The sequence below is a fragment of the Harpia harpyja genome, chromosome 9, assembly GCF_026419915.1.
Source record: "Harpia harpyja isolate bHarHar1 chromosome 9, bHarHar1 primary haplotype, whole genome shotgun sequence".
Classification (NCBI taxonomy): domain Eukaryota; kingdom Metazoa; phylum Chordata; class Aves; order Accipitriformes; family Accipitridae; genus Harpia; species Harpia harpyja.
Window position 1 is genome coordinate 22,825,917 of NC_068948.1, and position 27,996 is coordinate 22,853,912.

Genomic DNA, 27,996 nt, shown 5'->3' on the forward strand with positions numbered 1-27,996 from the left:
CATACCTACCTGAGTTACCCTCAACAATACCGACCATGTTCCTTCAAGTTCGGGAATTCCTGTACTGTACATAAAACACTTGTTTATTTTTAATAAGCTGGATGTTCTTTAAACCTTGTTCTTCTTTTAGACAGCAAAGAGAACACAGGTTGACACCTTTGTACAAAATGGCGTGGGAAACAGTTGCACAGGGAAGATTTTAGAAGTTACTGTTTTGAAATGCTGAGTTAATGCAAGATTTTGGGGCTGTCAGGCAGCAATAGCTTGTGTCATGAAGGAGGGAATTTACTAATGCAACAAGAGGAACATGAAACTTGCTGAATTTCTCCGTTTCAAAGGTTTCTGCATTGCTGGAAAAACCTTTAGTAATGTTTACCTGACACTGTTTTTTCAGGGTTTGATTGATTTGTCTAATAAAGGTTATTTTCTTTATATGAATCGTGTTTGCATTGTATCATGATTTCTGGGCTGCGGAAGAGGAAGTGGGCGTGTGCCAAGAAGAGCAGTTGTTGGCTTCTCCCACGATGAGAAGCATCAGCTCTCTGGAGGTTTTAAACCAGGACTAGCAAAGTGCCCTGTCTGTACAACGTGCTTAAACTGAAATGTGAAGTTACTGCTCTAGACCTCTGATTATTATTCTGATTGTATTGGGCAATTAATATTAACAAATATGTTATCAGAAAGAGGGGATTCTTTAAATAAACCCCACAGGTCACTAATAAAGCTACCAAAAAGGAGCTGGCTCAAATTTTTATTAATGTTCTGTGAACTTACATTTGCAAGGCAAAATATGAGACCAATCTAGCAAACCCTCTCCGGATCAGTAAGTCAAGGCAGCGGCTGTATTTCCAGGTGAAGGGCAGGGTAAACCGAAAAAGCACAAAACCGAGGCCCTCCCTTAAATCACCTGCTGATGGCAGAACGGCAGCATCCCTGACTCCCTCCCTTTCTTAGCAACCCTAGAAGCCTCCTGCCCCCTTTTTTGGGGGGACAATATCCTAAATGAGCAGCAGAATTTTAAACTTCTATTAAAACTATACATGACATTAGTAAATTTGTGCTGTAAAATGCCCCCTCTGCCACTTAACTCACTCTGCAAACAAAACTGGGAACAGTGAACTAGTTTAAACCCCAAGCTGACAGTGTTTGGAAGAAAAAAGGCCCAGCTGTACAGCATCACCTGATGGCACATGCTGCTTACTTCCACCCACTGAAGTAGCTCTTTGTGAACGTTTCTGTCCCCTTGAAAATACTCTGTGTCCAGTAAATCGGCAACAAACTTCCTGGGCATGATCTGCTGGGTCTAAAATATAGACCACGACGTGGCTGTTATCAACCTGCAGGTGTGCTTGCGTGTGCCCAGCGAGCAATGCTCTCCCTGTCAGTGAAATTACCTGTCGGATGGAGAAGTTCCGAGTCCGGCCTTGGCCAGGATTAATTATTAAAGGATCAGTGTGAGGTAGCAGCCATCCCTCAAGGGCTGGAAGTGGTCACAGAGGCACCACCAGCAGAGGAAAACTCGAGGGCAAGCTGTCCCCAGTCCTTCTCTGTACATATTTCTCCCTCCTCTCCCCTGGGGAGAAGAAAAATGCTTCTGGTTGGAGCTACTTAAAGCAGGACTGCTGGGGAGGGGCTGTGGGGTGGGATCCGGTACTTCTGACACAAAAAAAAAACCCCAAACACACAACAGAAATTCCTGGCCCCTTGAGGATGGGTCTTGATTTCTGCCACAAGCCCACAGCAAAGCACACTGCAGTGCACAGATGGCGGGGTGATGCTGGGGGCAGGACACACTGCTATTTATTTCTTCATCACTGCAGGAGCAACTGGAGGCCAAACCTCTTCCCCACTCCAAGGGTGCCGTAGTTGCTCAAGTGCCCAAGGCTGGCTCTCCCGTCCTCTGCTTTGGGGCTTACCCTTGGTTTTTAAAAATGGACCTGGAAAGTCTCCAAGCCCCCTGTTACTGCAACCAGCACCTCCTGGCCTGCGGGATTGCCAGACCAAAGCCGTCCCCCCGGCTCAGTGCAGTGACAACTGTGGCTCCCGGAGCAGCCCGGCAGTTGGTGCCAAGCGTGAAGAGCCAAGTTTCTAACTCCTGCCGCCACACCAATGGCCTGGGGAAGCTGAGAAACCACGGCTCATCCAGGCCATGAGCAGCTTGTACCTACCCAAAGCCTGTTCACGAGGGTCCCGACTTTGGCTGTGATTTCTTTGGGATCCTTTAGCCTTACATCAGTCAGGAAAAAGTGGCACTTCCTGGCGTAGAATATCTCCTCATGCAAGTGAGCAAAGGTAAGAAAAACTATATCTAAAAGGAACAGTTGAAAGAACACAAAGGCATTAGGGGGGAAAAAAAAAAAAAAGCTGTGGTTTCAGCATTCACCGTTTCAGTTATCCAGTTCTCCAACCTGTCCAAGGTTTTACTGCAACTGACTCCTAACCCGAGCCAGCATTCAAATCTTGGCTCAATGTAAGAGTTTGCCTGAATAAAAACTGAATGTAGATTTCAGACCATTGCATCTTTCCTCATGCATTAAAGAGCTTCACTGGTAAATATTCAAGGCACCTGCTGTCCGGCTGTTCTGAAGGATTAAATGTAAGCAGTGGTTTGGCTGCGACAACCTTAGCTACTCAGCTACTCAGAACTGACAACAAACCATGACAGAGAGCATGGTTTTCATACTAAAAACCCTGCAGCAAGATCCTAGAGCTATTTACAGCTCCTTACCTTTGGATAGTGCCTGAGCTTTTCGAGTGTGCAGCTGGTTGCCATCCCAGAGTGCTATAAACAAACAACACTCTCTTCATTGCTTATGCAAAAGCCATCATTGTCTAAAACCGGAGGATGTTCAACTTTGAGAATCAATCCTACATTTCTGTGGTCTGCCAGAATGATATCGGTTTGTTTGCCGTCCCTTGTTTCTGTGAAGGAATACAGGTTGAGTTTTACAGCAAAGCCTCTATCAGTAGTAAATGGGATAAACGCATTTGTCCGTTTTTAAGTACGAACACAATATTGCCATCTTCTCTTCAGAGTTATGCCTCCTTTTGTCTTTATTCTGTTGTGATGTTTTGCCAGGAAAGGTGAAACACCACCAGACAGTAAATGACAATCTTTACACCAAATAATTTGCAATCTTAGGCATAACGTTACAGCCCTTCTCTGCTTCCCTCTTTCACATGGAAAATTCAGACAGAGTAACCATTACGTTTACATTACCATTTACTGCTTAACAGAACCCAAGCATAATTCAGTCCAGGATTCTTTCACAGGATGTGAAGGAGGTTTTTTTTCCGAGGAAAATAATAACCTGGCTTGCACTGCTATAGTAACAAAAACATCCACAACCACTATTAATACATTTTGCTTTGCTGACGATTCTGTGAAAACCTGCCATGTTACCCACAGTGGGAGCGGTACAGGGTAAATCACATCCTTCTCAGGGTGTCAGAAGTCTTGGACTGAGACTTTCCACTGAGTTTTTCTTGAGTGCATTTAGTATCGTGGCTAATCAGGTAAATCTTTTTAACTTCTACACATTTCTGTAGAAACATCTGTATTTAGCATAGAAATCTTTCAGTCTTTATGTGAAATTACAGATTTCTGTCACTAACTGGATAACTTAAGTACATCAAACCAGCTTCACTGTTCCTTGCACAGCTTTAAAGGCAGAGTCACAAGGACACAGTGAAAGAACAACTCATTGATGCCAGTGAAGCTAAAACCTCCTCCACCTTTCTGGCAAACACACTTCTAGTATTAAACTCTGCATAGACAAGCAGCAAGATCCAGCCCTTGCTTAGCAGCTGGCAATCAACTCACTGTCTTTTAGAGGGATGAGCTTCATTTGCAAGGTCTTGTCTCTTCCTTCACTGGAAACACTTTCTATGAGCAGGAGAACAAGAAAAGGTTGAGACTGTCACTCCAAAATTCATCAGCACAATCAAAGTATCTTATATAAATAAGTCATTCAGTTAATGACTCCCATCACTTTTGAAAACAACAATCACAAAGCAGTCATTTACCTTCTGGTTGCTCCTTGTTTATATTCTCTGCATCATTTCCTACTGTGGGAGTAGTTTTCATGGTGCTGAAGTGATTCGTTCCAGTGCTTGGAGTAACTGGCAAACTGTGTGAACACATATTGCTCTGGCTGCTTTCCTTCAGCCCTGACTTCATATTGGGTAATGAGATTGTTTCCTTGAATTGTATCGCTTATTTTCACAGGAGCAGAGGCAACAGGAGCTTTGACACCCCTGCCCTTTTCAGGAGTGTTGCACTGAGAGACACTCTCTGTGATACAACTGTCAGAGGTTCTCACATGCTGAAAAATCACACCTCTTGCAGTTCACCGCATCCCATTCCTTTACCAAGGAAATTAATTTCTGGATGTGACTTACCGAGTCTTTACTTTCCACTTTCTTTGTCAAAGTGCTTCTCATTCCTCTCTTCCTTGGAGGGCTTACCAAATGTTTGTAATAGCTGGAGTTTACCAGGCTGTCTGAGGAGTCATCGTATCCTCCAAGTGTATTCCTCTGCTTTGTCCCTTTAGCCCACGAAATAATTTTGGAATACTTTGCCCCACTGGTCTCTTGCTTTCCCTTCAGATCTTTATATTACTCCATATGTTAATATAGCATTTACTGGAATCCACAGCTGTAGATGAGTACACCTAAAAATACAGTGAAATATGGTTATTTCTAATTGATACGGAAGGAAGTGTAAGTTTCGCCTTTCCTAATAACTGAGGTATTTTACTCATTATAATACAAGCATTTAAGGACTGAGTTCTTAATCCTGGAAAATGCATTCTCACTTCTGTGCTGGATGCAGTGTCTTAAGGCTCTCTAAACCCTGCCCTGATAACTCAGCACTGATGTTACGCTGTCCTGAATCACCTCAGTTCCCATCACTGAATTTTGCTGAACCTGAAGACAGACACTGGAGTGGCCAAGGCACACAAGCAGCACCTTAACATCCCTGCTACCACTACAGCTAAGATAATTTTGGTTGTCTGAACTGACAGCAGCACATTCTGTACAAGAAAGGTGGTTTGGCAAGTTAAAGCAAGCTGTGCAGCCACTCTGCCACAAGAACACCACTGTTAAGCTACAGGGTGGAGCAGTTTGATATCAGTGTGTAAATGCTACAGAGGCAGCACCTTCATTTCGCCTTTCTCTAGTAGACTGAAGGCAACTTTCAGCTGCTGGTGTCCAGCCAAGGACTAAAAGTGTTCAAAGACTTGAGCAGGAAGAACTTTTCCCTCTTCCACTGAACTCAATGACTAGATAATTTCTGCAGGACAGTATCTTGCCTGAGTGCACTGCCTAAGCTTGCCGCTCCCATCTTTACCACCTAGGAACTAGGAGATCTGGCTTCTAGGTCCCCCTTGCCCAGAGGGGTCAGAACCCCTACATCCCGTGACCCAGCAAAGTGCCCCAGTTTCCGAGCCACACTGAAGTCTGCAGGAAAACACTCCCCACCCTTTGGTGACAGGGTCTCCCTAAGTAACCAGGAGTGCGAATCACAAGACCAAAAGGAGACTCTAAAAAAGTATAGGCTTGTGGGGTTTAGACCAAGCTAAGACAGACCAGAGGATCTTGATGTTACGCTTTGGACTGCATGACTTTACAGCATACAGTCATTGGATAAAACCAGAAATAAAAGCCCAACACTCAGGCAGTGCTAAAGCACCCTGCCTTGAAATCTACTGCAGAATTCAGTGTGGATCTCCATCTAAATTATGTCTTTAGAGAAGGAGTGCTCTCATGTTTTTGTGATATAAAAACAGAATTTCTATTCCTCTCTCCATTCTCTCTTGATGCTCAAAGCCTGCCTTTGTAAAATGAAGGTGTTCTTTTTTTATAGAGAGAGATTTTCCAAGACTCATTTTGTAGCTGGTTTTGGAGAGAAAAAAGCAAGATGGCACTGGAGAATTTAAATCTGGCACTTTTCTAGAAGTGCTTTACGGCAACATATTCTGAAAACCAAATCTTACTTCTTTTGGGTCTTTGCTGAACTCATTCTCTTCATTCCAAGACACAGTACTTGATCTTCTACATGGAAAAGAAACTTTATTTTACAATTCATTGGTTTGGATCCATAATCTAGAAAATGAATATTTACAATTATTATAGAATTTTTTCCAGGGGCAACAACCAGTCAATCTGTAAAAGGAACTGCCAGGACTTCTAGTCACCAATGGATCTGTGTACATCACAGTCATTGTTATGAATTACTTTTAAACTATGGGGTAACAGAAGGAGTTCACAATTATCACTAGTACACAATACAGGGGTAGCAAAGGACCAGGGGTTTTCATCGCCCACCTGTGATGAGAATTTCTGAAATGTGATGCTGCAGATACATAGGGGACAAAAATGATTTCTTGTCTCTCTTCCAGCATTCACAAAACCTTGACCAATGGATTTAGGTAAGCCTTGCTGATCAGTCCAAGCTATGTCCACCTGACATCATATCTGGAGGGGTTTTTTTTCCTCTCTTTTTGTATGAAGAGGTTCTAGACACTTTGGGGAGCAAGCTAGTCTGATTCAGGTCAACCATCTACATTCATGGTTTCAAAATCAAATTTTTAGTCTGCTTAAGAAACTCAGCTCCTTACAGCGACAGCCTGAGCTGCACAGAAGTTTCTGAAAAGGTGAAACAACTCTGGAAGCACAGAGTAGCTGCTGCTCTCTGTCTCCTATAGACAGAAATTTGCTAAGATTGCCTATGGAGCTGGCCGATGATCTAGGAAAGAACTCTAGGGACCAATCCCCAATTATTTTACTTCGTTAGAGGCCTGTGGTGTATATGATAGAGATGCTGACACCTTCCCTGATGGGAAAGCACCAAAGAGCAGTGGAGGAGTAAAACCTCTAGGGAATGTAAGATTTTGTCATCCACATGTAGAGTGCTTCAGAGTTCCTCTGCCATCCTCCTCTTGCTCTACAGGTATAGGAATGTGAGGTTAGGCTCCTACACTGGGATGGGAAAGTCGAGGAATGACATTTCGGATTTCTTCTTTGTAGAGGTCTACGATAACATCTAGGAACTGCTGTCACCACTGGTGGGATACTGGCAGCTACCACTAGTGTGTCCTACTGTTGCTCGTGGCAGTAAAATCAAGTTGGAAATCCTGATGCAAACAGCCCATAGCACTGGTATTTCAAAACCTGCTGCAGTGATTCTTGATCTTCTGGGAAGATTTTAATGGATATATCTTTACTTTAAAAGGCCTAAGTAAGAATCCACTAACTTCTAGAGCTCTCTCAGAAAAATACTGAAGAGAAGGGCCATGCTAGGTCATCTTCTAAAGTACTCTACAGTCAGGAGTCGAAATATCAGTTCTGTGAACTTTCCAAAAGGCCTACATTTTAACATTTTGTCCATCCCTCTAATGAGCACAGTAGAGAAGAAAACACTAGGGTTTGCAGATTCACAGATTTTATAGGGCCGGAGAAGACCACTGCAATTATGAACCCTGGTCTCCAGTAACACTTAATACTAATTGCTATTTTAATAGCAAAACATCTTTTAGAAGAACATCCAATCTTATTTTTAAAGTTGTCAGCAATGGAAAAATAAGTCTCTGAGAAAATGTTCAATGATGAATTCATATACAAAAAGTTATGGCTTATTTTCAACATTAATTTATCAAGATTTAAATTCCAGCAGGTCTCAATCCTTTTCTGTGATGCTGCATCAAAGATATAACATTCTACACTCTGCAGTGCTGGTGAATCATCCAGTGGGTCTGCAGAAACCAGCTGGGTCTTGGCAAAGCCAGGGCTGAGCCAAAGCTAATAAATCAGAATGTCTTTGCTTGGTCTGCTGTCTCTGTACAATGGTTTGCAGTATGCATTGCAATATCCTCAGTATCTGGACTTAGGGGTGTATCTCTGTTGCCTTTTTCCTTGGTTACTGGACAACTGACCAAGGACTACTCTGTTACTGTTCCAGTACCCAAATAACTGATGGGAAAAAACGTGGCCCAAAAGATAGTGGAATTGCTCATCTTCCAGTGGTTGTGTTTCAGAAGGAAAGCAGAAAGTTGTGCCCCTTTCAAAGGACAAACACTGCTAGGTCAGATGAAAGGACATTATATGACAGAAAAGAAAAAGAAGGAAGAGAATTTTTATCTACCTGTATGCATCAGAATGATAAAGTGCCTCTAAAAGAGAAGGGATCTGGTACTCCTCTGCTTCTTGACAAAAGAGAGGCCATTCTCTGTAAGTTGCAAATAAATTGAACTGTAAAATTGCTAAAAAACAATCTTACCAGATTATCTTTTCTAAATATATATATTAATTTTGGAAGCTTAGACAATCACTACACAAAATGAAAGATGCATTCACACAAGTGATTTTTTTTTTTTTTTTGAGACTGACAAATAGCCTATCAGTTTAAATACTGAAAAGTACCCAAACCAATTTTTTTTTTTTTTTCTGTTTCATATCTGGCATCCAAACAATGAGGAAAAAAAAAAAAAAGCTGGTTTTACTGACATAAATAGAAATCTTCCCATTTGCTACTATTGACTTCCACAGAGTCTGAATTTTATGTCAGGAATCCCCAAATAGATGGTACACTTTTGAAAAGGTGCAACCAAAATAAATGAGTTCCTAAACTAGAGGTGTTCAGCAGAACCCCTCTGACTCTTTGTGAAACTTGCTATTTTCAACACTTTTCCCAGCTATTTCCTTTCTGCTAGTGAAATGAAAACCTCTGTCCCTTCTTTTTCTTTCTTTCTTTAATTAACTATGGGTATTGATGATAAAATTCTGAGAAGCAGGAATCCTATTCTGCTCTGTGACACTCATGACACTTTTCTCATGTGGAAAATTCACCATGGCATTTTCCATAGGGAATCCCATAAAGAGGGTTCATGGGTTCGACGGGCTACTAGGAAATCCACCATTCCCAGAAATACTCTTAGCCCTAGAACATGATTATCTCTGCTAGCAAGCTCTTAGCATTGTGCTTGGTCCTACCTTGGTCCTTACACTCTATCCAATAATTCCCAGGCATGGTTTGGCCATTCCGATGTTCCTGAGACTGTTTGCAGGGGACAGGAGGAGTGAAGCCACTGTCTCCAGGAGGTTAAAGCAGAAAGGCAGCTGGCCTCAGTGACCAGAAACATTCCCAGACATACTTTGTTTGTATATAGAACCATAGTGTCTGACATCTGGCTTCCTATACCTTTGATGACAGACATGAAAGCAACCAGTGGTTATTATATCAAAGCAGTCACTGGTGTAACATTTCTTTTGACTTCAGAGAAAAGAATGAAAATCCTTACTCCTCTTGGAAATGGCTAAGTGCACTAAAAATGACCACATCAACTGGTGATCTGTAGTGGATATTCTGCCTACTAGAAACGATCCAACAAACAAGGGTTTCAAGGACTGAAGAGGCCAAAAGATCTTCTGATGCCAGGTAGACCTTCATCGCTGAATGCCAAAAATTGTAACGTGTAGTGGTGGCAGAAGCAGGGAAACTGCTACAAGAAGCCATAGCACCGAAGGGTCAGGTCTGGGCAATCTCAGGGGCAAGTGAGACACCTTGAAGGAATATCCTTAGGAGACTGGTGTTTTAAGCCATCTCAATTTCTGATGACTGATAAGATTTAGAGATCTAATAGATTGATATGCATATGGATGGAGAGTGCCTTCTCCTCTTTAAGCATCCCCTGTTCCTCCATTCCTATACCATTGCAGTTTTGGAAGATACATTTTTCAGCATTAGAACAGAGATACCAGTAGAGGGGGCAGATGGAGTATTTTTCAGCTGGACTAGCCAGATTTGCTGTCCCTGCCGTATAAAAAGACAAAAATCTGAAGAGGGATGCAATGACCTCATCAATAAAAACATTTACTTTTTTGCTAAAGGCATGCACACAATGCACCGATCTGTGATATACCCTGCAGTACAGTGTCTGGCATATCGATCATTAAAATAAAGGCACACACACTGAAACAAAAACATCTCTCGCAATCTCTAAATCCCAATAATTTATGTTTAGATAGAATAGTTTACTTTAGGACTGAAAAGTCTTAATTCTTTTGGATAATATTTCTACAAAAATCAGAAGACAAATCCCTATGCTTACTTCCCCTACAACCATCTAATAATAGATGCACACACACATGCATTCACTCTGCTTACTTAAATTCAGCTGGCAAAAACAATTTCCCAAGTCTTAGAAAGTTGAGAACATGTCGAAACATTTGCCCATCTCCATGGATTAGAAGATTTTGACCATATGTGATCCAACAGACTTTCTTGTCATTTGACAACAGCTCTGGGTACTACAGAAATAAAAATATATTAAGACCATATTTCTGGTGTTAGGTATAGAAAGAAAGAAATTCAAACAGGATTTTTCCTTTCTCAGTGAAAGAATGAAACCAGTTCCATCAAGTCGACTTATATTATTATCCAAACTACTTACATTGTTAGCCCAGAAAGTACTTTCTTGGGAAGTCAAGATTTATTTCCCCTCAGGTTCCTGAACATACTTCCCTGAGTATAAAATGCCCAGTCTACATGTGAAGTTCTGATAATTCCAAGTTTTCAGGTCAAAACCATTCTAATAATCCTTATTACTAGAAATATAGATTCTAGTCCGTAGAATTATACATTCTGTCTAGGAAGGTTCATGTGAAGGCAATCCAAAGACAATTAATTACCATACCTTCACTAAAGTCTGTAAGCAAGTTTCATACCAGTTACCTCCTACATAAAATTTCACAATCTGATGGAGTGAGCATACAGATACTTCTGCTGTCCAGTCTGTGTCTAGAGACAGAGTAACAAATGGAAAGGTGACAACTAAGATAACTGCAAGTAGTAATTATTTTGTTACATATACCAAGTTAATATGATATGGGATTTTACATCAAAATATTGCAAATAATAATTCTTTGAAATAGTGAAGTAATAGAGTGTACTCTATGCACATGGAGCTGGAACTCTCATGGGGTTTTTTTAGGGGTCATACGCAACTGCAAGCAAAAGGCAAGTCAGGATGTAATGTCAGAGTAGTGGGCAACTTGGTCCATCCATGCTGCAGCAAATCATCCCTCCTCAGTAGATTTAAAATAACAGCAAGAAGGCTATATGCAGTAGCACAGTCACGTTTGCTCATTTATGTCACCTAAGGTAGGGGAATTTAAGTATGCTGTTACGTTGCCACAGAAAGAAATAATTTATTTCTAAAGTACTGGAAATAAGGGGAAAATCTGAAAGATCTTTTAAAGTGAAGACTCAGCTTGTCAGCAAGTGTAAAGCTAGTGGAATTCCAGGGCAACCTGGAATAGAGCTACCGCATCATTTCCCATCTTTGCAAGGAGCCCCACTTCTTTATTTCGTTTGAAGATGACAGTATCCGGGCAGGTGCAAGCCTCAAAGAGCTCTTAGGCACAAAGAGCAGATATAACGTAACAGCTTTGGATATATTCCAGTCTGGGTTCAACCCACATCTTACCTCAGTGTGGCAACAAAGATCTAGGAAAGTTTCTGTCAGAATCTTTAATAGTATAGTTCACATTATTATTTATAGTCAGTAAGTTCTGGGACACTGTTTTAGGAAAATCAAAATACATTTGCATTAAAAAGAAATGGTTTAAAAACCCCAAACCACTAACTTTGAGAAGGACTCCAGATTGGAGAATTGTGTTTCTTACAATAACCTAGGCCTTTACAGAAGATATAGGCAAGTCACACTCTTAAAGAAATTATTTATAGGGCTACGGATAATGATATAAATAGATTCTATTAGCTCTAAACAATGAACAAACTAGCGTATGCTTGTCTGATGTAGCTACTGTAATGGGACTATCCATCTCCCATAACATATGTGCAATTGAAGTGTCATATACTGCTAAGACATCTGAGTTAGAGCTACTTTTTCTAGCATGTGTTATCCACCAGGCTACACAATAATGACACAGAATTCATTAACTGCTGTTTCAATTTAAGATCAAACCCTCTTTCTCAAGGATTATAATTCCATCCAAAAATTGATAAGATTCACTCCTTTTTGCATACACCCCTATTGTGTGGGGCAGGGAAGAATACTTTGAACATCAGCCCCTTCACCTTACTCTGGTGAAATATGCTGATGGCTCAAAATGGGAAAGATAATCATCCCCTACAGAAAGACTCAGAGGACCTTGAGGGTGGAGTAAACTGGAAGTAAGGTCACTACTACAAAATAAGAAGCCAGACTTGCAAATAAACAACAGGAAGTACATTTAGGATCCTACAAGCTGAAGTTTGAGCCAGGAGGTTTGTGCCCGTGTGGGGCAAAGGGCTGCCTGCGCTCATTCATCACAAAGTGATTGCCACCAATGGAACAAGGAACTGCAAATGAGACTGTAGGATGTAACTGAGGGGGCTAAGTCCAGCAGAATTAGTTGTAGTGTAGTCTAAAGTATTGGGAAGGTTTCAACTGGATTACCTTGTACAGAGTGTGATTAAATTTCTTTCCTTGAGCACATGGCATAACAGAAAATGTGGAAAGAACTGGCTGTGTTCAGCCTTTGGAAGAACAGGTTAGAAGAGGATCTTATTGTCTACAGCTAATGGAAGATATAGAGAAGACAGAGCCAGATCCTTCTTAGCGGTACAAAGTGCTAGGCCAAGAGGCAATGGAAAATGTTGGAACATAGGAAATTACATGTATGACTATTTATTTAATTAGCACAAGGATGGTCAACTATTGGAACAGGAGTCCAGAAAGGCTGCAGGATCTCCCTCCTTGGAGATACTCAAACCTTTTCCTGGCAAGGTCATGAGCAACCCGACCTAATTGATCCTGCTCTGAGCAGAGAGTTGGACTAAATGACCTCCAGAGATCTCTTCTGGCCTAAATTCTATGAATATGGGGAAATAGGGATAGGTGGAAAGAAAAATCCCTAGGTCAGAGGAACATATTAACTCTTGTTAAAAAGCCACAACGGTTGATAGAAAGTGTCATGATTTTTCTATAGATTCATTAGAGAAGAAGAGGGTATAAAACAAAGTGGAAACAGCATTTAAGTTAGAGGTCAGTTTTAACAAGAGCAAAATGTGGCTGTGAATGCACTTAGGCTGGAAGTTAGAAATAGATTCCTTAGTTTAACAGCAAGAGTTGTAAGAAAAGTCCCACATCAGAAAAGTGGGAGCAAAAGAAACCTCGCTATCTTTAAAGTAGAACATGTTTGGATGAAAGTAACTTGGACAGTCTAAGCTTGAAAGAGCTGGATTCAGCAAATTAGTTCAGTGATGAGTGCTACCTAAATCCAGTGCAGACTTGCTGTATATTTCACCTAGAACCTAATGTTACTACTCTAGTGTTCACTGATCAGCAACAGCCAGTTAATAAAGCAACGGAGTAACAGTAGATCTTTGGAAAACACACACTGTCAGTCAGTGAGACTTTCAGGTTATTTTTCTACTTAACAATTCCTCAAAAGTAGATGTAGATTATTGACTGATTAATTGTATTCAAGCAACACTGCTCATTCTACTTTAAAATGAAAGAGTTCTTGAGAAATCCTGACTTACTATAATCTCTGCTCCCTGCTGGTATCTGTTGTTTCAGAGAGCATTTTAAAGCATCTTTCATTGGCTCCTATGTGGCGTCCCTTTTGTCCAAATAAGCACAGAGGTCTTTGATTTCAGAAATATTTTCAGTGAGAGGAAGTCGGCAAGTTCCCAGCCAATTCCTATCCAAAAGAAGAGGAAATCACTAAATTTTTTATCCTTGCTTTATATTTTTACTGCTAATTTTTTAATGAGTACAAGTCAGGAATCCTAAAAATGTTTTTTATACCTACTAAGCTTTACTCATAAATTTCCACATCTTTCTTTGTATGGAGAACAATCCAACATTGGCAAATAAAGCAATTGCAGTGGAGCCATCAAATAATGATCTGCAATAGTTTTCAATAAAGTTTTTAATATGGTATTTCTCCTACACTGGATCATTCACTAGTGCCAACAGCAAGTACAGACAAGATGCCAGGGGCAGAGATGAGCTGACTGTATGTTTGATCTTCCTGTTGTCTTTTTATCACCCTTTACAGACTGGCTATTATGTGTTTGTCCTAGATTTAAAGTTGGCTAAAAGGTGGAGGAAGTTTTTTCAGTCCGTGGTTGATGGAAATATGCACAGCTGAGCATATCATTGCATGGCAGGCTTGAATCGCAACCAACTGGATTCGTTGTGATTTCTTTTGGTTTTCTTAATTCAAATCACAACAAGCAGGTGAAAGAAAATGGTACACACTTTTTAATAGAGAGTATTAAAATGTGTATTTTAATGGCTAGCTTTATGTCTCACCTAGACAGTGTCTGCATTTAAGAAATGTCTCTCTGTCACAGCAAAGATGTCTGACTTCTACATTTACATTTTCACCTATTTCAGGAAAGAGGTGCTAATGATTCACTAAGGAGCCATTTTCCTATATGATAGGGACTTTATTAAACCAGTATGCTGGTATGGTAAGTCTGAGCAATAATGCTAACAATATGGGGAAGTATGTCTCAAAGGACCAAGTTGAAACACAGTATTCAGAAGTCTACATTCTTTCGTGGACTAGACATAGAAGTATGACTTCTGGGTGACTTCAGAAAAGCCTGTACCCATAGGCATTTAGATGCTTTTGAAAATCCAATACAAAGTTTTCTGAATGAATGGTAAATCATTAAGTTTTAAGAACATGTGATTATTAAAAAGTTTACATATACTACTTCGGAATTTCAGGCTTACAAGCCTACAATATGATAGAAGAATGCCAACTCGCATAATTACAGTCACCTGCAAGTTTAGCTGAAAATGAATACAAATTCTAAAAGACAAGCTGCTGAAAACCAGACTCTTTTTCAACTACAAAACCCATTAGATAACTTAAGGTTCTTTCAAAAGTTTATGTTGATATCGCCTGGTATGAAGGCAGGGTGCGTACCTGGCATGCTGGAAGAGAATGCCGTCACCAGAGAGGTGCAGGCGGCTCCGGCCCAGGTCGCTGCCCATGCAGAGCTGTCCCAGTGCCAAATCCGGGTAGTTGGCCAGCAGCCCCAGCAACATGGCGTAGAGCGGGGACCGTGGTGGGGACTCCCCTGCCACTGCCCCCCCGTCCCCACGGAGCAGCTGCCTGCAAGGAAAGGAGGTCAAGACTGCACCCCAGAAGGTCAGCGGTTAATAATCACCACCATATTTTCCACTATTTTCAACATTTATGGAAACAAGTGGCTAACTCACCTCGGTGTTGATCATATTAATATAATTTCTGTTTCAAACACCCAATTTCACAAGATAACATTAAAACCAACGCATATAAGGAAGAAAATATATAGCTATGTACATTCTATTACCTCTATAGATCTTCACAGCATCTATAAGCTCAGGAATTCCCAGAATTAAAGCTTCTTCCTCCAAGGCATCTATGTTGGAGAAGTCATAAGGCAACATGTTCTCTGAGCAAAGAAAATTAACTTGAAAATAAAAATAAAACATAGGAAGTGTGTGTTGATGTCTTCTGTCCACTGCTCAGATTTAGCAAAAACAGGTTCTTGTAATTTCCTTCAGTATTACTATTCACATACGTACATATACACAGCAGATAAATGGACAGCAGGGAACACTTTGTCTTTGAAAACACAGTCCTAAAACCAAGGTTTATGCTAGAGGAGACCAGCCACAGCATAAACGATAGGGGAAGCACAGAACTAGGTTAGTTTTGTTTATCACAGCATCCCGACAGATTCGTGTAAGAGGTTTCCTGTTTGTTTGGCTGCTTTTTTCCCCCTAGGCACAGTCCCATCCCACTGTGCATTTAAACATGTGCTTTCCCATATGCTAACATCAGAGGACTGGCAGAGCAAAACTGCAGCAATTCCATATCTATCTCATCTTAACTGAGTTCACAGAGGATGAAATGCCATGTTGATGGGGGATGTATGTGACCCTGCCAGACCTTTGAAAAGTACTTGTCTTTTCTTGAAGCTGGAAGATTATTTAATGAATGAAACATGATTTTTTACGAGTGAAAAGGTGCAAGATTGAGTAGATATTTAGAGTCACAATGTAAGTGTTGTCTACTTTAATTACTGATTGTTAACAGCGGTTGTGGTACCTGATGCCATTAATGCATTTTAGTTCAGAAAACCACTGGATTAATAAAACCCAAATAAGCAGGGCCGTAAGTGGGTAAATTTAGGTACATGTACTCTGGAAGCCACCCGGTAGAGCGTTTGTTTCTTGACTGATAAACAGGGCAGTAAAAGTGGCAGACAGCAAAACCAAACCAAAAGATTAAAAGATTCTGATCTTTAAAGAAGTATTTTTGAAGACAGACAGAAACAGTTTAATATCAAAAATTGATTTAGACATGTCAGAATAATTAAAAAAAACAGCAGTTACCTATGAAGCGGAACTCACTGCACTTGCACTCAATCAGGGCTGCATTCTCAAGCAGCCACAGCAAACTGTTGTCATTAACTAGTACAGGATATTTTGCCACCAAATCTAGTGGCAAAAAACAGTAATTCACTTCATCTTCTGTATCTAGTAAAGGTGTATCCACTAGCCCTAGGGGAGCTCTTTCATGTAACCCTAGGCAAAGAAAATCAGAGAAAAATCAAGACATAAAGAAAAATGGAACTCAGATGTACACTTTGGAGATCTGACCAGTACAACAAAACCAATAAAAGTGCATTGATCTTGTGCAATTTTTAATGTTCACCAAAGGATGAAGTCTTACAGCCCAGCACAAATGAACAAACATTTGCATGGGGTTTCCTATTTTTAAAATAAAGATGACTAATGAAAAAAAAAAAATCACACAAAATAAACTTTGCAAGACTAAAATATTCCTGGCTTGCAACAACTGACAACAGTCTATGGGCACTCCTAAGGATGCAAAAGGATTTGTCAATTTGAGACACTTACCTGTGAATGCTGGACTGTTAGGAGGAATATCTGGTGGCTTGCTAGTACACTTTTGTGTTCTCCAGTAATTCAGATATGTTCTTTCAGCTACTGGTGTATCTGCAGGCTGCACACGTAAGTTATATTTCTCCTCCTTCAAATTATCTAAAATCTGTTAAGATATGTAAACTTTTTCTATTTATTACTTCAATTCAAATAGCTAATCCAAAAATTAAAAGCAGCCGTGGGAAAGAGTCTAATGTATTCTATGCTGTACTTGACATCTGTTAAAATATGCCAGGGAATATTGTGTACAAGCAAGAACAAACATGTATTAGATTCCTAAGTTTTAGGTACCTCAAGGTAACTGGAGTGAACATGTGGAGAATATTTATAAGAACTAGTAATATAATTAGAGTCATTCATATATTCAAAAAAAGCCAACTATTTTTTAACATTTGAGTTTTAATGGCACATCCTTGTATTCTAGCTCTGGAATTCAAGACAGCACACTGGCATGCGTAAAAGTATACAATAATAGATATAGCCAAGAACCCAACACAAAGCTTGAAAGACCTTGTGGGCTCTTTTTAAGAACAAACATCTTTACGATAAGCTGTAGAAATTCAATGATTAGAAAGGGGAATAGATGTTTGGCTCAGTGATAGGAATGATTAACAGTCTGTATTTCCTAATCTTTTACTGAATTACAAAAAAATTACTTTAAAATTGGAACAAATGGTTACATACTGTTGTAGGATATTATGTATAAAGTAACTTTAGGGCCACGGTTATGACTTCTAAAGCACATGCGTAAAAAAAAAAAACCCACATGAATTAATAAGGTTACACTGACAAGCACTTAAAAACCAGAAAATGCAAGAATTCTAGTTTGGTGGCATGTGTTCCTGGCCATACCACAACAGGTCCATGTTAAATATGTGATCATGTAAGGATTGTTAATACAATACACTACTGAGGTTTGGTGGTCTTCCTCTCCCAACCTATTTGGAGATATTACATCTTTAAACACAGTCCTAAAACAAAATCCAAAAATGTTCATGTTAAACCCAAAATGTTAATATTTTGGGTTAAAAAGATCAAGCATCACAGCATTTTTTAGACAATTCCACAAAAAAAAAAAAGGTATTAGAAACCAAAAGAAACTCAGAGTTTAATCTAAACTTAGAGGAAATGCAAATATTAATGTATGAAAACACACATTTCATCCAGCCAGGAAGTATGGACTCAACCTTCAGTGGCACAACACTGTAATTAAAATTAAAAAATACTTGTAGCTAAATAGCAAATTAAATATTCGTTACAGATATCTGTTTAACATTTCTGTTTATACTTGTCCTGGGTTCAGCTGGGATAGAGTTAATTTTTACAGGAACCTGGGAGGTGGGGGGGCATAGCCGGGGCAGCTGACCTGAACTAGCCAAGGAGCTATTCCATACCATGTGACATCATGCTCAGTATATAAATGGGGAGCGGGCCGGGGGGAGCTCTCTCGACTTTCGGTGGGGGAAGTGGCAGAGCGTCGGGTTCCGGGTGGTGAGCAGTTGCACTGTGCATCACTCTTTTTGTATATTCTTTCATTAGTACCGTTGTTGTTGTTGTAACCTTTTTTTGTGTTTTCCCAGTAAACTGCCCTTGTCTCAACCCTCGAGGTTCCAGTTTTTTTTTCTTTTCTCTCCTCCGTCTCCTCCCTATCCCACCGGAGGGGGGCGGGAGGAGTGAGCGAGCGGCTGCGTGGTCTTTTGTTACCGGCTGGGCTGAAACCACGACAATACTGCTACAGTATAGGAGAGGAAGAATCGTCATTCCCCCATTTCACAGGTTAGTGAATTCAGTAGCGTCACAGTAGGATGAATTTGTTTTCAGGCAGACTGAACTTTCCCAGGGAACAACAGAAGGGGCAGTCCCACCTTCTTCAGATTAGGAGGTTCATATTCAACAAGATCGGTCGGTATAATTGTCATCAAGGACAACAGTTGGCAGATAAAAGCCTGTGTTTGCTTTAACTTTAGTTTAAAAAAGCAAGTAATGACTGTCGAATGAAGTCTTACAGAAAGGTCAAGCATCAAATTTGTAACATTTTCTGTACTCACCAACCGAGGCAGATGAGTTGAATGTGGCAATTATTTGTTTGGACACCTATTGCAAGCATTGATAAAGTTATATACACAAACTCTTTGACATCCTTCTACAGACCATATTATCTAAGAATGAAAAGAAATTCTAGAAAAGCCACATAGAATATCCTACTTTACCTGTAATAAAGGTGTCAGCTGCAAAATTAATGCTTGCTCACACAATAAGTTCAATTCCGCATAGCTGAAAAAAGATAACGTTGAAGTCTGCATGTAATAATGAAGGTGCCTAAATACAAAACCATCTTGGTCAATAAATAATCTTAGATTTTCAGACTGATCTTGTACAGAAGCTTCTTTCCACAACAGAGATTCAGGAAACTGAGCAACTTTACTTTTGGGAATTGAGAAATACCAGCCACTGATATTAAAATTAACTAACTCTTCTGCAGATTCCATAAGGCTGTCTGATTCCTTCAAACAGAAGAGGAAAATATATCAAGAGGCGAGAATGAACCTGTAAACTCTGAAACAATGTGATGTTTTATTTTAAAACTCCATTGGGCTTTGCATTTTATTTTCCATGGTAGCTTGACAAAAAATAAAGCATGGGGCAAATGACCTAGACCATTACCTTCCCATTCACTTGTGCATGCACATTCCTTAGTTAATATGCGTTTATAGTCATGGGTCACATCAAGTCAGCAAATTGCAAGGTTTTACATAATGTAATACTTATGGTTAAACCTTGGAACAACCTGGTATACACATATACTGAGTTTGTTCCACAGAAAAGAAAATGAAATATGACAAACGCCTTCCTTAAGTATTCAGATAAAAGTAATGAAATGCAAATAAATGCCACATAACCTCCTACACAACCCATTGCCTATGGACACACCATTCTATACAGTTAGGTACTACGTTAATGTGCAGATATTTATTACTATGTTGGTCACAATCCTCTTGACAAGACAGGAAAGAAAACAATTGTCGACAGTGAAAGGATGCTTGGTAAGCACATAGGTGGCTGTCAGCTAAGCAGAGAGAAAATTCACCTAAAGCAGGACAAGAACACACAGTTAAGGCCTGTAGCCAACTTTTTCATGTTATTGTATCACACTGAGATATGGATTAGTCTGTGACCTACTAAAATGGACAGAAAAGTCAATTCAAGCCTGAAAACAGAGAATGCCTGCCTGCCTTTGCCACAGCAGCTAGCTTCCAAAGCCAAGGAGACAGAGTTTGTACTGACAATGGACAACACAATTCTTAGAGCAGAAAAAAACATGGTGGAAAATGATACCTGATGTCTACAATGTTTTTAGGCTATTTCTCATACAAGTGACTACAGAAAAGGGAGTCAAAAGGAAATTTGGAAAAGCATGGAGGAAAAAACCCCACTCTTAATGAATGCAAGAATTGAATTTAGTAGCTTCTTAAGAGAGCTTGTACCTTCTAGAGAGCTCATAATGAAAACTAATGATGGAGAACCACAGTTATGTTGCCCTCAAAGTATGCTTAGCCAAGACTTTTTCATAGATACTCTCATCAACTTCTTAACACCGATACTACTCAGCAATTTCAAAACAAATTAAATATTTGAAAACAACAATTAAAAAAAAAAGTTCAAGCAAGAAGGATGAAAATTTTAAAAAGAAAAATGACAGGATACTAAAATCTTGGTATTTCTAAAGCTCATTTCCAATTTTGGGGGACAGGAGAAGAGAGCCAGCACCACCAAAACCCTCTCATCTATACCATTGCTCCAGGAATACTATTTCCAGACATGCTTGAGGCAATTCACATTGCTCAGACTGCCATTTTATGGGCATCAGCCCCAAGCTAGCAGCCCACTGCTGTGCAAAAGGGGTCTTACCCACTTCTCCCATGCCCTTCTCCCAGCCATGTCTTGTGCCCCTCCATCACATCAGGCCTTGGGCTAATCTAACTCACTTAAAATAGCAAGAAATGGCAGACCTGCCACCCCCCACCCCGGGCTTGGGGTGGGTCTGAGAGGGGAGGCCCCTTCCCTTCTGCCTCACCTCAGCAGGCCGCAGACGGGTCCTAACGTGGCGGCATTGCTAGGCAACGGGCGAGAGGCCCGGGGGGCGGCACCCAGGTGTGGTGAGGGTGACAAGGCCGAGGGACAAAGCAGGGTGGTGGGTGACAGGAGCCCGGTGGTTGGGGTAGGGGAGTCGTGGGCAGCTGAAGGGCTTGAGGTGATGGGGGGCACAGGAGCAGGGCAAGGTTACCTGTCCCCATAGAGCCGGGTTTAAAGCCAGAGCGCGCAGGCTGCTCGCACACCCCGAGGATGCTGCGATAGCAAATTATAATTATAACCTGTTCCCAGCAGCGCCTATCTGCTGTGGGAAGACCTCTCTCCCCATGGAGGGGGTGGTTAGCTGCATTCGTTTGCAGGGTGGAGGTGCCCACCTTGGTGGTTGAGGCTAGAGAAGGTGAATTTCTTCCAGTTCCAGTACTCACAGGTTAAGCTTCATAAATTTCCCATCTTCAGGACGTAGATTAATTGGGCTTTTGTGAGCCAGCAAGTTAATAAAAAGCCAGTGGTAATCCTGTTGTTACCACTACCCAACAATTCACCATAAAATACAGGTGTGTGCCATCACTAAGAGTATTTACTCAAAGATCTTGAAAGCACCACTTGTACTATAAACCACAATAAAACCCACAAAACACATAAAATAACACCAAAGGGATTCTTTTTTTACTGTCTCAGTGGCTTCTGATCAAACATAAGTTACAGCTATGAAGATTAGTTAAAAGAGGTGCCAGGATCAGCTGCCACCATGCTGCTCTGAGCTGCCTCAGCTCTGCAGAAGCAGCAGTGGCGAAAGGGATAATGTGTTATTTGACCCAGTAAATGAGACAACCAAACACAAAACTCAACAGGACAAGTCCGTGAAATATAAAGAAGGGATCTATAGGGAGCTACACCTCAGTTTGGCTTTTCATTTCTTCTGTTATTGCTGAAAATAGTGATGCAAACATACAGTGGTTTTTTTTCTGGTGACTATGATTAAGCCTTCCTCCTGAGCTTATTGCATTGCAGTCTGTAGGCACAACAGAAGGTAAAAAAGGGGCTACAACTTTTTGTCGTGCTTGACTTCCCAAGCTGATGCCATGAAGTGGACTGTATGGTCAAGCATGGCTGGTTTTGGCTCTCATTCCCATCCTGGGTGCTGGGATGAGCAAGTACCTACAGGTAGGAGGAGGACAAGTACATACCTTGACCTGCAGTGAACGAGGGGAGCGTGTAGTGTTCAGGGATCACTTTCAAAAAAAAAAAAAAAGGCAGCAAATTTCTATTTTAGAAGTGATTTGGGAACAAAGATCCTCAATTTTATACCAGACAGTGAAAGCATAGCACCCAAAGTTGCTTGTACACCTGGTGATCAGACCTCATTTAAATTCAGTCTTAGTCGTGAACAGCATACTGCTGCTTTTTGAATATAAAGCTGGCAGTGCTGTGGAGAGGCTCAGTTTTAAAATCCCTTCACCATGAGTTACTTCATTATCTATTTTACCTGCATACATGGGTTTTGTGACCTCCGTGACAACCCCAGGACCAGGGAGCTCCCAGATGAGGATCCCTAGAAAGGAAGGAACCATCCTACTGCAAGCACTGAGCCTCTCAAAACACTAGAGGAAGTGGCAGGGCCACAATTTATTTTAAAAGCCAATTAACACAATGACAGAGTTTGTTAAGTAGATGCTGTTTGTGTCATTTCTCTTAGATAAAATAGGAAACAGGTGAGAAGCAAGACCCAAGGAATAAAAAAAAAGCCAAGGAAAACTGGAATATGACAGCTTATTACTTGACTAATCATTGTTAGCATGCAGGATTTTTAGGTTTTAAAACAAAAGAATTTAAGGAAGTGCTCACCAATATTTTTATGATTTCTCTGGGGACAAGGCCAGCATTAAAAAAAAAAAAAGAGCATCGATATGAATGCAGGCTAACTCCACATGTTAATATAAGTTTTATATATATTAATAATTTATATATTAAATGTTAATATATAAATAAACGTGTAAAATAGTAACTGCATCCTGGGACTGTGTCACACCTCACCAATGGGATTATATGTCTTTAGCATGTACTTAGGTTCACCCATTATCAGCTCTGCTTACTGGAAGTCTCAGCTGGCATGAAGACTACTTACTTTAATTGCTTTATTAATAATCTCCCCAGACAGCAATTTGGAGACTGCTACTGAGGCAGGTTTTTGTGTCAGGTTTTTGATTTCGGAGTTGCTGGTTTCTCTGCCATCCTCTCCTGGTAGGCTTGCCTGCAAAAAAAATCACAGCAATATTGCAGCAATGCTGGATGTTTTTAATGACAGATTTATTCAAGAGGGTGAAGGAAGGGCTGCCAGACTATATTTTGGCATAAGGGGGAAAAGGGGAGAGTTTGTTTTCTGAAAAATAAAGCATAAAATAAGGATAATTTTATTATGCCATCGATAAATACATACTGTATAAACAAATGGATGGTCACCATTGTCCTCTCTCGCCCATACAGCGTGAACCCATTGACAGTTCAAAAGCTTTGCTATCAGATGGGTCCCGTCTTTAGATGGTGCCTAGGGAGTTTTATCCATATTCAGCTAAGCGTTTCACTTTGCCATCCGCCACAGCACATCCGTGCTGGTCAGACAGCTGCCGCGCAGAGGAGCTGTTCAGCTGTCAACTGGCCTCTCCTCGTTCCCAGGAAAACAAACAAACAGCAAACACTCATCTGCCAGCCTTCACCACCCTGTTCATACCCATTTTGTCTCACGTCCAACCCTGGAAAGATCTGGGTCTGTCCACTCCATAGCAAGACTTCTAGCAACACTTGTCATCCTCTGGATGATCTTCAGGGCGATCTTCAGGGCCAAGTACCATAGTTGTTCAAATTTTTGCATTTCCCAGATGTTGCACATGCATTTGGGCTGTGGTTTTATGTTTTACTCAACACGTTCACACTGCAGCCTGTCACAGGTCCTGGTCCACTGCACTGCCTCCAGCTGTGCTCCTGCTCCCTTCTTCAGGTTGGATTTAACAAACATATGGCTGTGGGGTGCTTCACATCAAATTGGACTCTTGATCCAGTGGAAAACCGGTCATCTTTTTCTTGGTGGATCTTACTCGCCCTAACACATTGAGTCAGGAAATGAGATGTCTGGGCTCGGTGAGATACCCTCCCTGACATGGTCCACCTAGAGAAGAACCCAAGCTCATTCAATTGTGATGTTAACCCCACCAAGCTCCTCAGTCTTCTCAAAGCTCTGTCTCGGTGGAGCAAGAAATGCTTGCTGGAATTATGAGGGCAGAAAGATGGAGCTTAATGGATAGGAGCCTCTTTTGATTTTGTAATTTACCTTGAAGTCTACTGGGTAAAAACCCCAGGAGAATGAGGTTGCATGACTTTCCCAAGACCACTGGCTAAACCTGTAGCAATAATGTGAGCAGGAGGATGCTGAGTTTTTCCCTCCTCTGCTCCGTAGCCTTGTACTCATGCTCCTTGACACTAAAATGCATAATGCTGGGATAGCATTGCAAATGCTGCAGAGAAATGTTTAAATCCAAAGCTAAAATCTGTTTCCAATTAGGTCTCAAAAAAAAAAAAATCCATAGAAACATTTCTGTTTAGATTTGTTTTCTGACATCACCTAAGCTCCCTGCCAAAATGCCTGAATAGCTTTTTGTGTTTCAGATTTTACTGTTTGTTTAGATTATTTTTTGCACACCTATGCAGGAATGCTTCGAAAATGTCTTTTTTCTTTAGAAGCGTGTTTCAAACAAATAATTCAAAGTAGTGACATAAGGGTTCACTTAAACTCACACTGTGTTACACTCACTGTCATTTATCACTCTTCAGAGGGCTCACCAGCATCATTGGAAAGACTCCTAGGGACTTACCAGGCACTGGCAGAACTGTAGAAAAGTGATTCATTTCTCTTGACATTTGTGACCCTTTGTGATTTTGGGGATTTTTATTTTGTTTTCTTTTGCCTTCTCTCATCACAGATGGATTATCTGATGCAGCAGCTGGGTGAAGGGCTGGAGGAGAGCCATGTATCAGCTTGCACATTACGAGAGATGGATCAGGCTGCTGCTTCTAGTTATTGCATCTCAAGAAGTCAAACATCCACATACAGTAGGGCAAAATGGAAGGATTCCTTTATAGCCTTCTGGGCATCAAGTAAATGGTGGCTGATGTGGCTTTATAAGGCTCCCAAGAACTGGTGCAATACAACTACACGTGTTATGCCAGTGCCAGCTATGCCATATATGCCTTTTCTGGGAGCTTTGAGTCACTGTACAGCAAAAACAAGATTACTGTAAGGTAATAAGGAACCAGTAACATCATAGGATGGATACCTCTACTGCTGAAGGACCAAAACAAGCTTTCCTACAAACTGAATGTGATTATCAGGTATTTTCAGTCTGTCCTTCCCCTCAGACAGGCAAACTGACAGCAGTCCAAACCTTCATCCCCATTTGTCCAGCACACTTCAATGGCTGGTATAAAAGGTAATAGGAGCAATGTAATCTGAGATAGCCTCACAGGTTGGATGGCCAAGGAGGTTCGAGCATCTCCTCTGACCTGCCCCGGAGCAGAGGCCACACGGTTCTGTGCCCTGGATGCTGCAGGGTCAGGAAGGTAGCACTGAACTGCAGGATGGGCTTTAGCCACTCCTACAGCCCTGAGTTTTAAAGACTTTGGGTTACAAAGAATGTTCCACAATCCCTCACAGGCTGCTCTGGAGATATTTTGCTGAATGTAACCTCCAGCCGCTGGATCCCACAGTCCCCTTTTGTCTCTCAGAACAGCCCTGCTTGTTAGAAAGATGCTCAGTACAGCAGTACTTGTAAGCTCAACCTTCTCCCTGTGTTTCCTTCAGATGAGTTATTCTGGAAAAATGGCCATCTGAGTTCCCAGGTGGAATTTCTAAGACTGGAAGTGAAACAACTTACCAGACCTCAGACCAGGGCTCTTCTGCAGGACAGCCAGAGGTATGGGCTGGTTGCAGGGTGGGTACACAACTTGCCTGTCATGGCAGGAGGTGGTACCTGTGTCCCAGCAGAACTCCTCCGGTCCTGTCATGTATGCTTCTTGTAATACCCCTGCACTGGTGGCAAATGGATGAATTCAGGACTTTGACACGAGTGAGCTATTTCGGTGATCATTGGTGCATATTGTGTGCTTCAGGAGGCTGGAACTGGTTACAGACTTTTAAGCCAAGCTATGAAAATGCCAGTTCAGTGAGTGGAAAGTCAGGAATATTCTGGGTCTGATGAAGCTGCTTTTTTTAGGGAAAGTATCTCAGGTCAAAATGAGAGAGAGGACACTTGCCTTTTGCAATCATAGCACTCCACTGATGTGCTTCCAGCTGTCTTAGCACATGCTATCAATCTCTTTGAATGGTTTCTATCAGTTATTAACCATTGTAAGCTAGCTATGTGTGAAATCTTAAAATGAATCATAGCTGTAGTTGTAGTCATCTTGAAATACAGAGTTCTAAGCTACAAACTTAGAGCTCTAAGTACAGAAATTTTAAAATGTGATTTTGAATAAATGGAAATCTTTATAGCAGGTTCACTCTCCTGAATGCATGTTCATTGGTTTTTTTTTTCTGCAACAACCTTGCTCAGGTCTTTAGTGCCCACAAACTGTCCTGCTGCAGCAGTTGACTAAAGAGAGCAGCCACACTGTTCACAAAACACCTCTTCCAGCTGAGAAACGCACTAGGCATGAGACATCATCCCCACTAGGAAGAACTACATTGGTACCATCAGCACACAGCTCTGGTCAGCACTGCAGTTCACAGCAATTATGCAATTGTCCTCTGTACAGGGAAAAAAATAGACATTAAATATGGATTGTGTTCAGTTTTATTTGTATAAAATCTCATGCTGTATTTAAAGCTGGTGAATCTAATCCTTGGGGGTTTTTTTATTTCTCTGCATCTTCCTGCTTCTATCTTCCCCTGTGTTCTTACATTTCTGCCGCAGTTATTACATTAACAAAAAGTGGGGATGACTCCTGTATAATAACATTTTATCTGAGACCATGCTGTGCTGGGAAGATGGTAATTTAGTTAATTGAATTCCCTCTAAAATGGTACTGAATCAATATTCCAGCACAGTGCTGGCAACATGTAGCTGGCAATGAAGTATTGCATGTAACATTTGTGGTCAAACCAATATCTCAGGGCATTGACTGCAAGGATTTGAAGTTTTAGTCCCAGGTTTAGATGTATACCTCCAAGAAAGTGCCTGACCCACTGGGATACAAGCTGCTCTCTGAGTCTTGTCTGAACATGATTTACAGCCTAGTCTGTGTATTTTGGAAACCGTTGTCCATTAGACTAGCAGTGAAATGGAAAAGTACTGAGGAAGGCAGCTCAGGTACAGCTCAGTAGGGAAGCTGTTTTGCCTGGACTGAGACTAAGGATCTGCACTGTACCAGCGCAATACACTCCATGGAGGGATGCTTGCTGTGGGAGCAGTTTTTTGGAACGGCAACATCTGTGAGCTCTTCCTGGTGCTCCTACACAGGGACAGAAAGGGTGAGACCTTGCTGGGCTTATTGGCATCCACTGTCTCACTCTTCTAGGAATGAACATATGTCCTTGAGGAACACAGCAATCACTCTTCATCAGTATGTCTGGTCAAACCACTTACCCCAGAGAAAAACAACCTCTCAGAGGGGCCAGAGCCCTCATCGCAGGCACACAACTTGCTGTCAATGTGTGAAGCACATCAGACATGACCCCAGATGATTTTAGAAACTCTCTAGGGAAGTGACCTTCGGGGCAGAGAACACATTTTACAGCTAAATTTATCATAACCACTCAGCTGGGCCTTCTGGGCTGCATGTCTCACTGGCAAGCTGGGACATCAGCCTGTAAGAGGGTCTGGGTTTGTCCAAAATGGTGGAGCAGGTGAATGTGGTGGCAAGGTTGGGG

The 27,996-nt window shown here is 41.2% G+C and overlaps 1 protein-coding gene across 1 annotated transcript; it reads right to left on the bottom strand.

Annotated features, from left to right (window-relative positions):
* Nucleotides 1–770: 770 nt before the first annotated feature.
* KCTD19 (potassium channel tetramerization domain containing 19) lies at nucleotides 771–19,829 on the bottom strand. The gene is given in 20 exon segments (XM_052796774.1): nucleotides 771–893; nucleotides 1,202–1,303; nucleotides 2,169–2,308; nucleotides 2,729–2,789; nucleotides 2,792–2,922; nucleotides 3,824–3,886; nucleotides 4,027–4,139; nucleotides 4,141–4,331; nucleotides 4,333–4,616; nucleotides 4,619–4,673; nucleotides 6,000–6,108; nucleotides 8,147–8,230; nucleotides 10,169–10,311; nucleotides 10,698–10,801; nucleotides 13,553–13,713; nucleotides 14,956–15,144; nucleotides 15,355–15,484; nucleotides 16,413–16,604; nucleotides 16,941–17,091; nucleotides 19,196–19,829. Coding segments are annotated over 20 exon segments (2,805 nt in total). The 5' UTR covers nucleotides 19,475–19,829.
* Nucleotides 19,830–27,996: the final 8,167 nt, after the last annotated feature.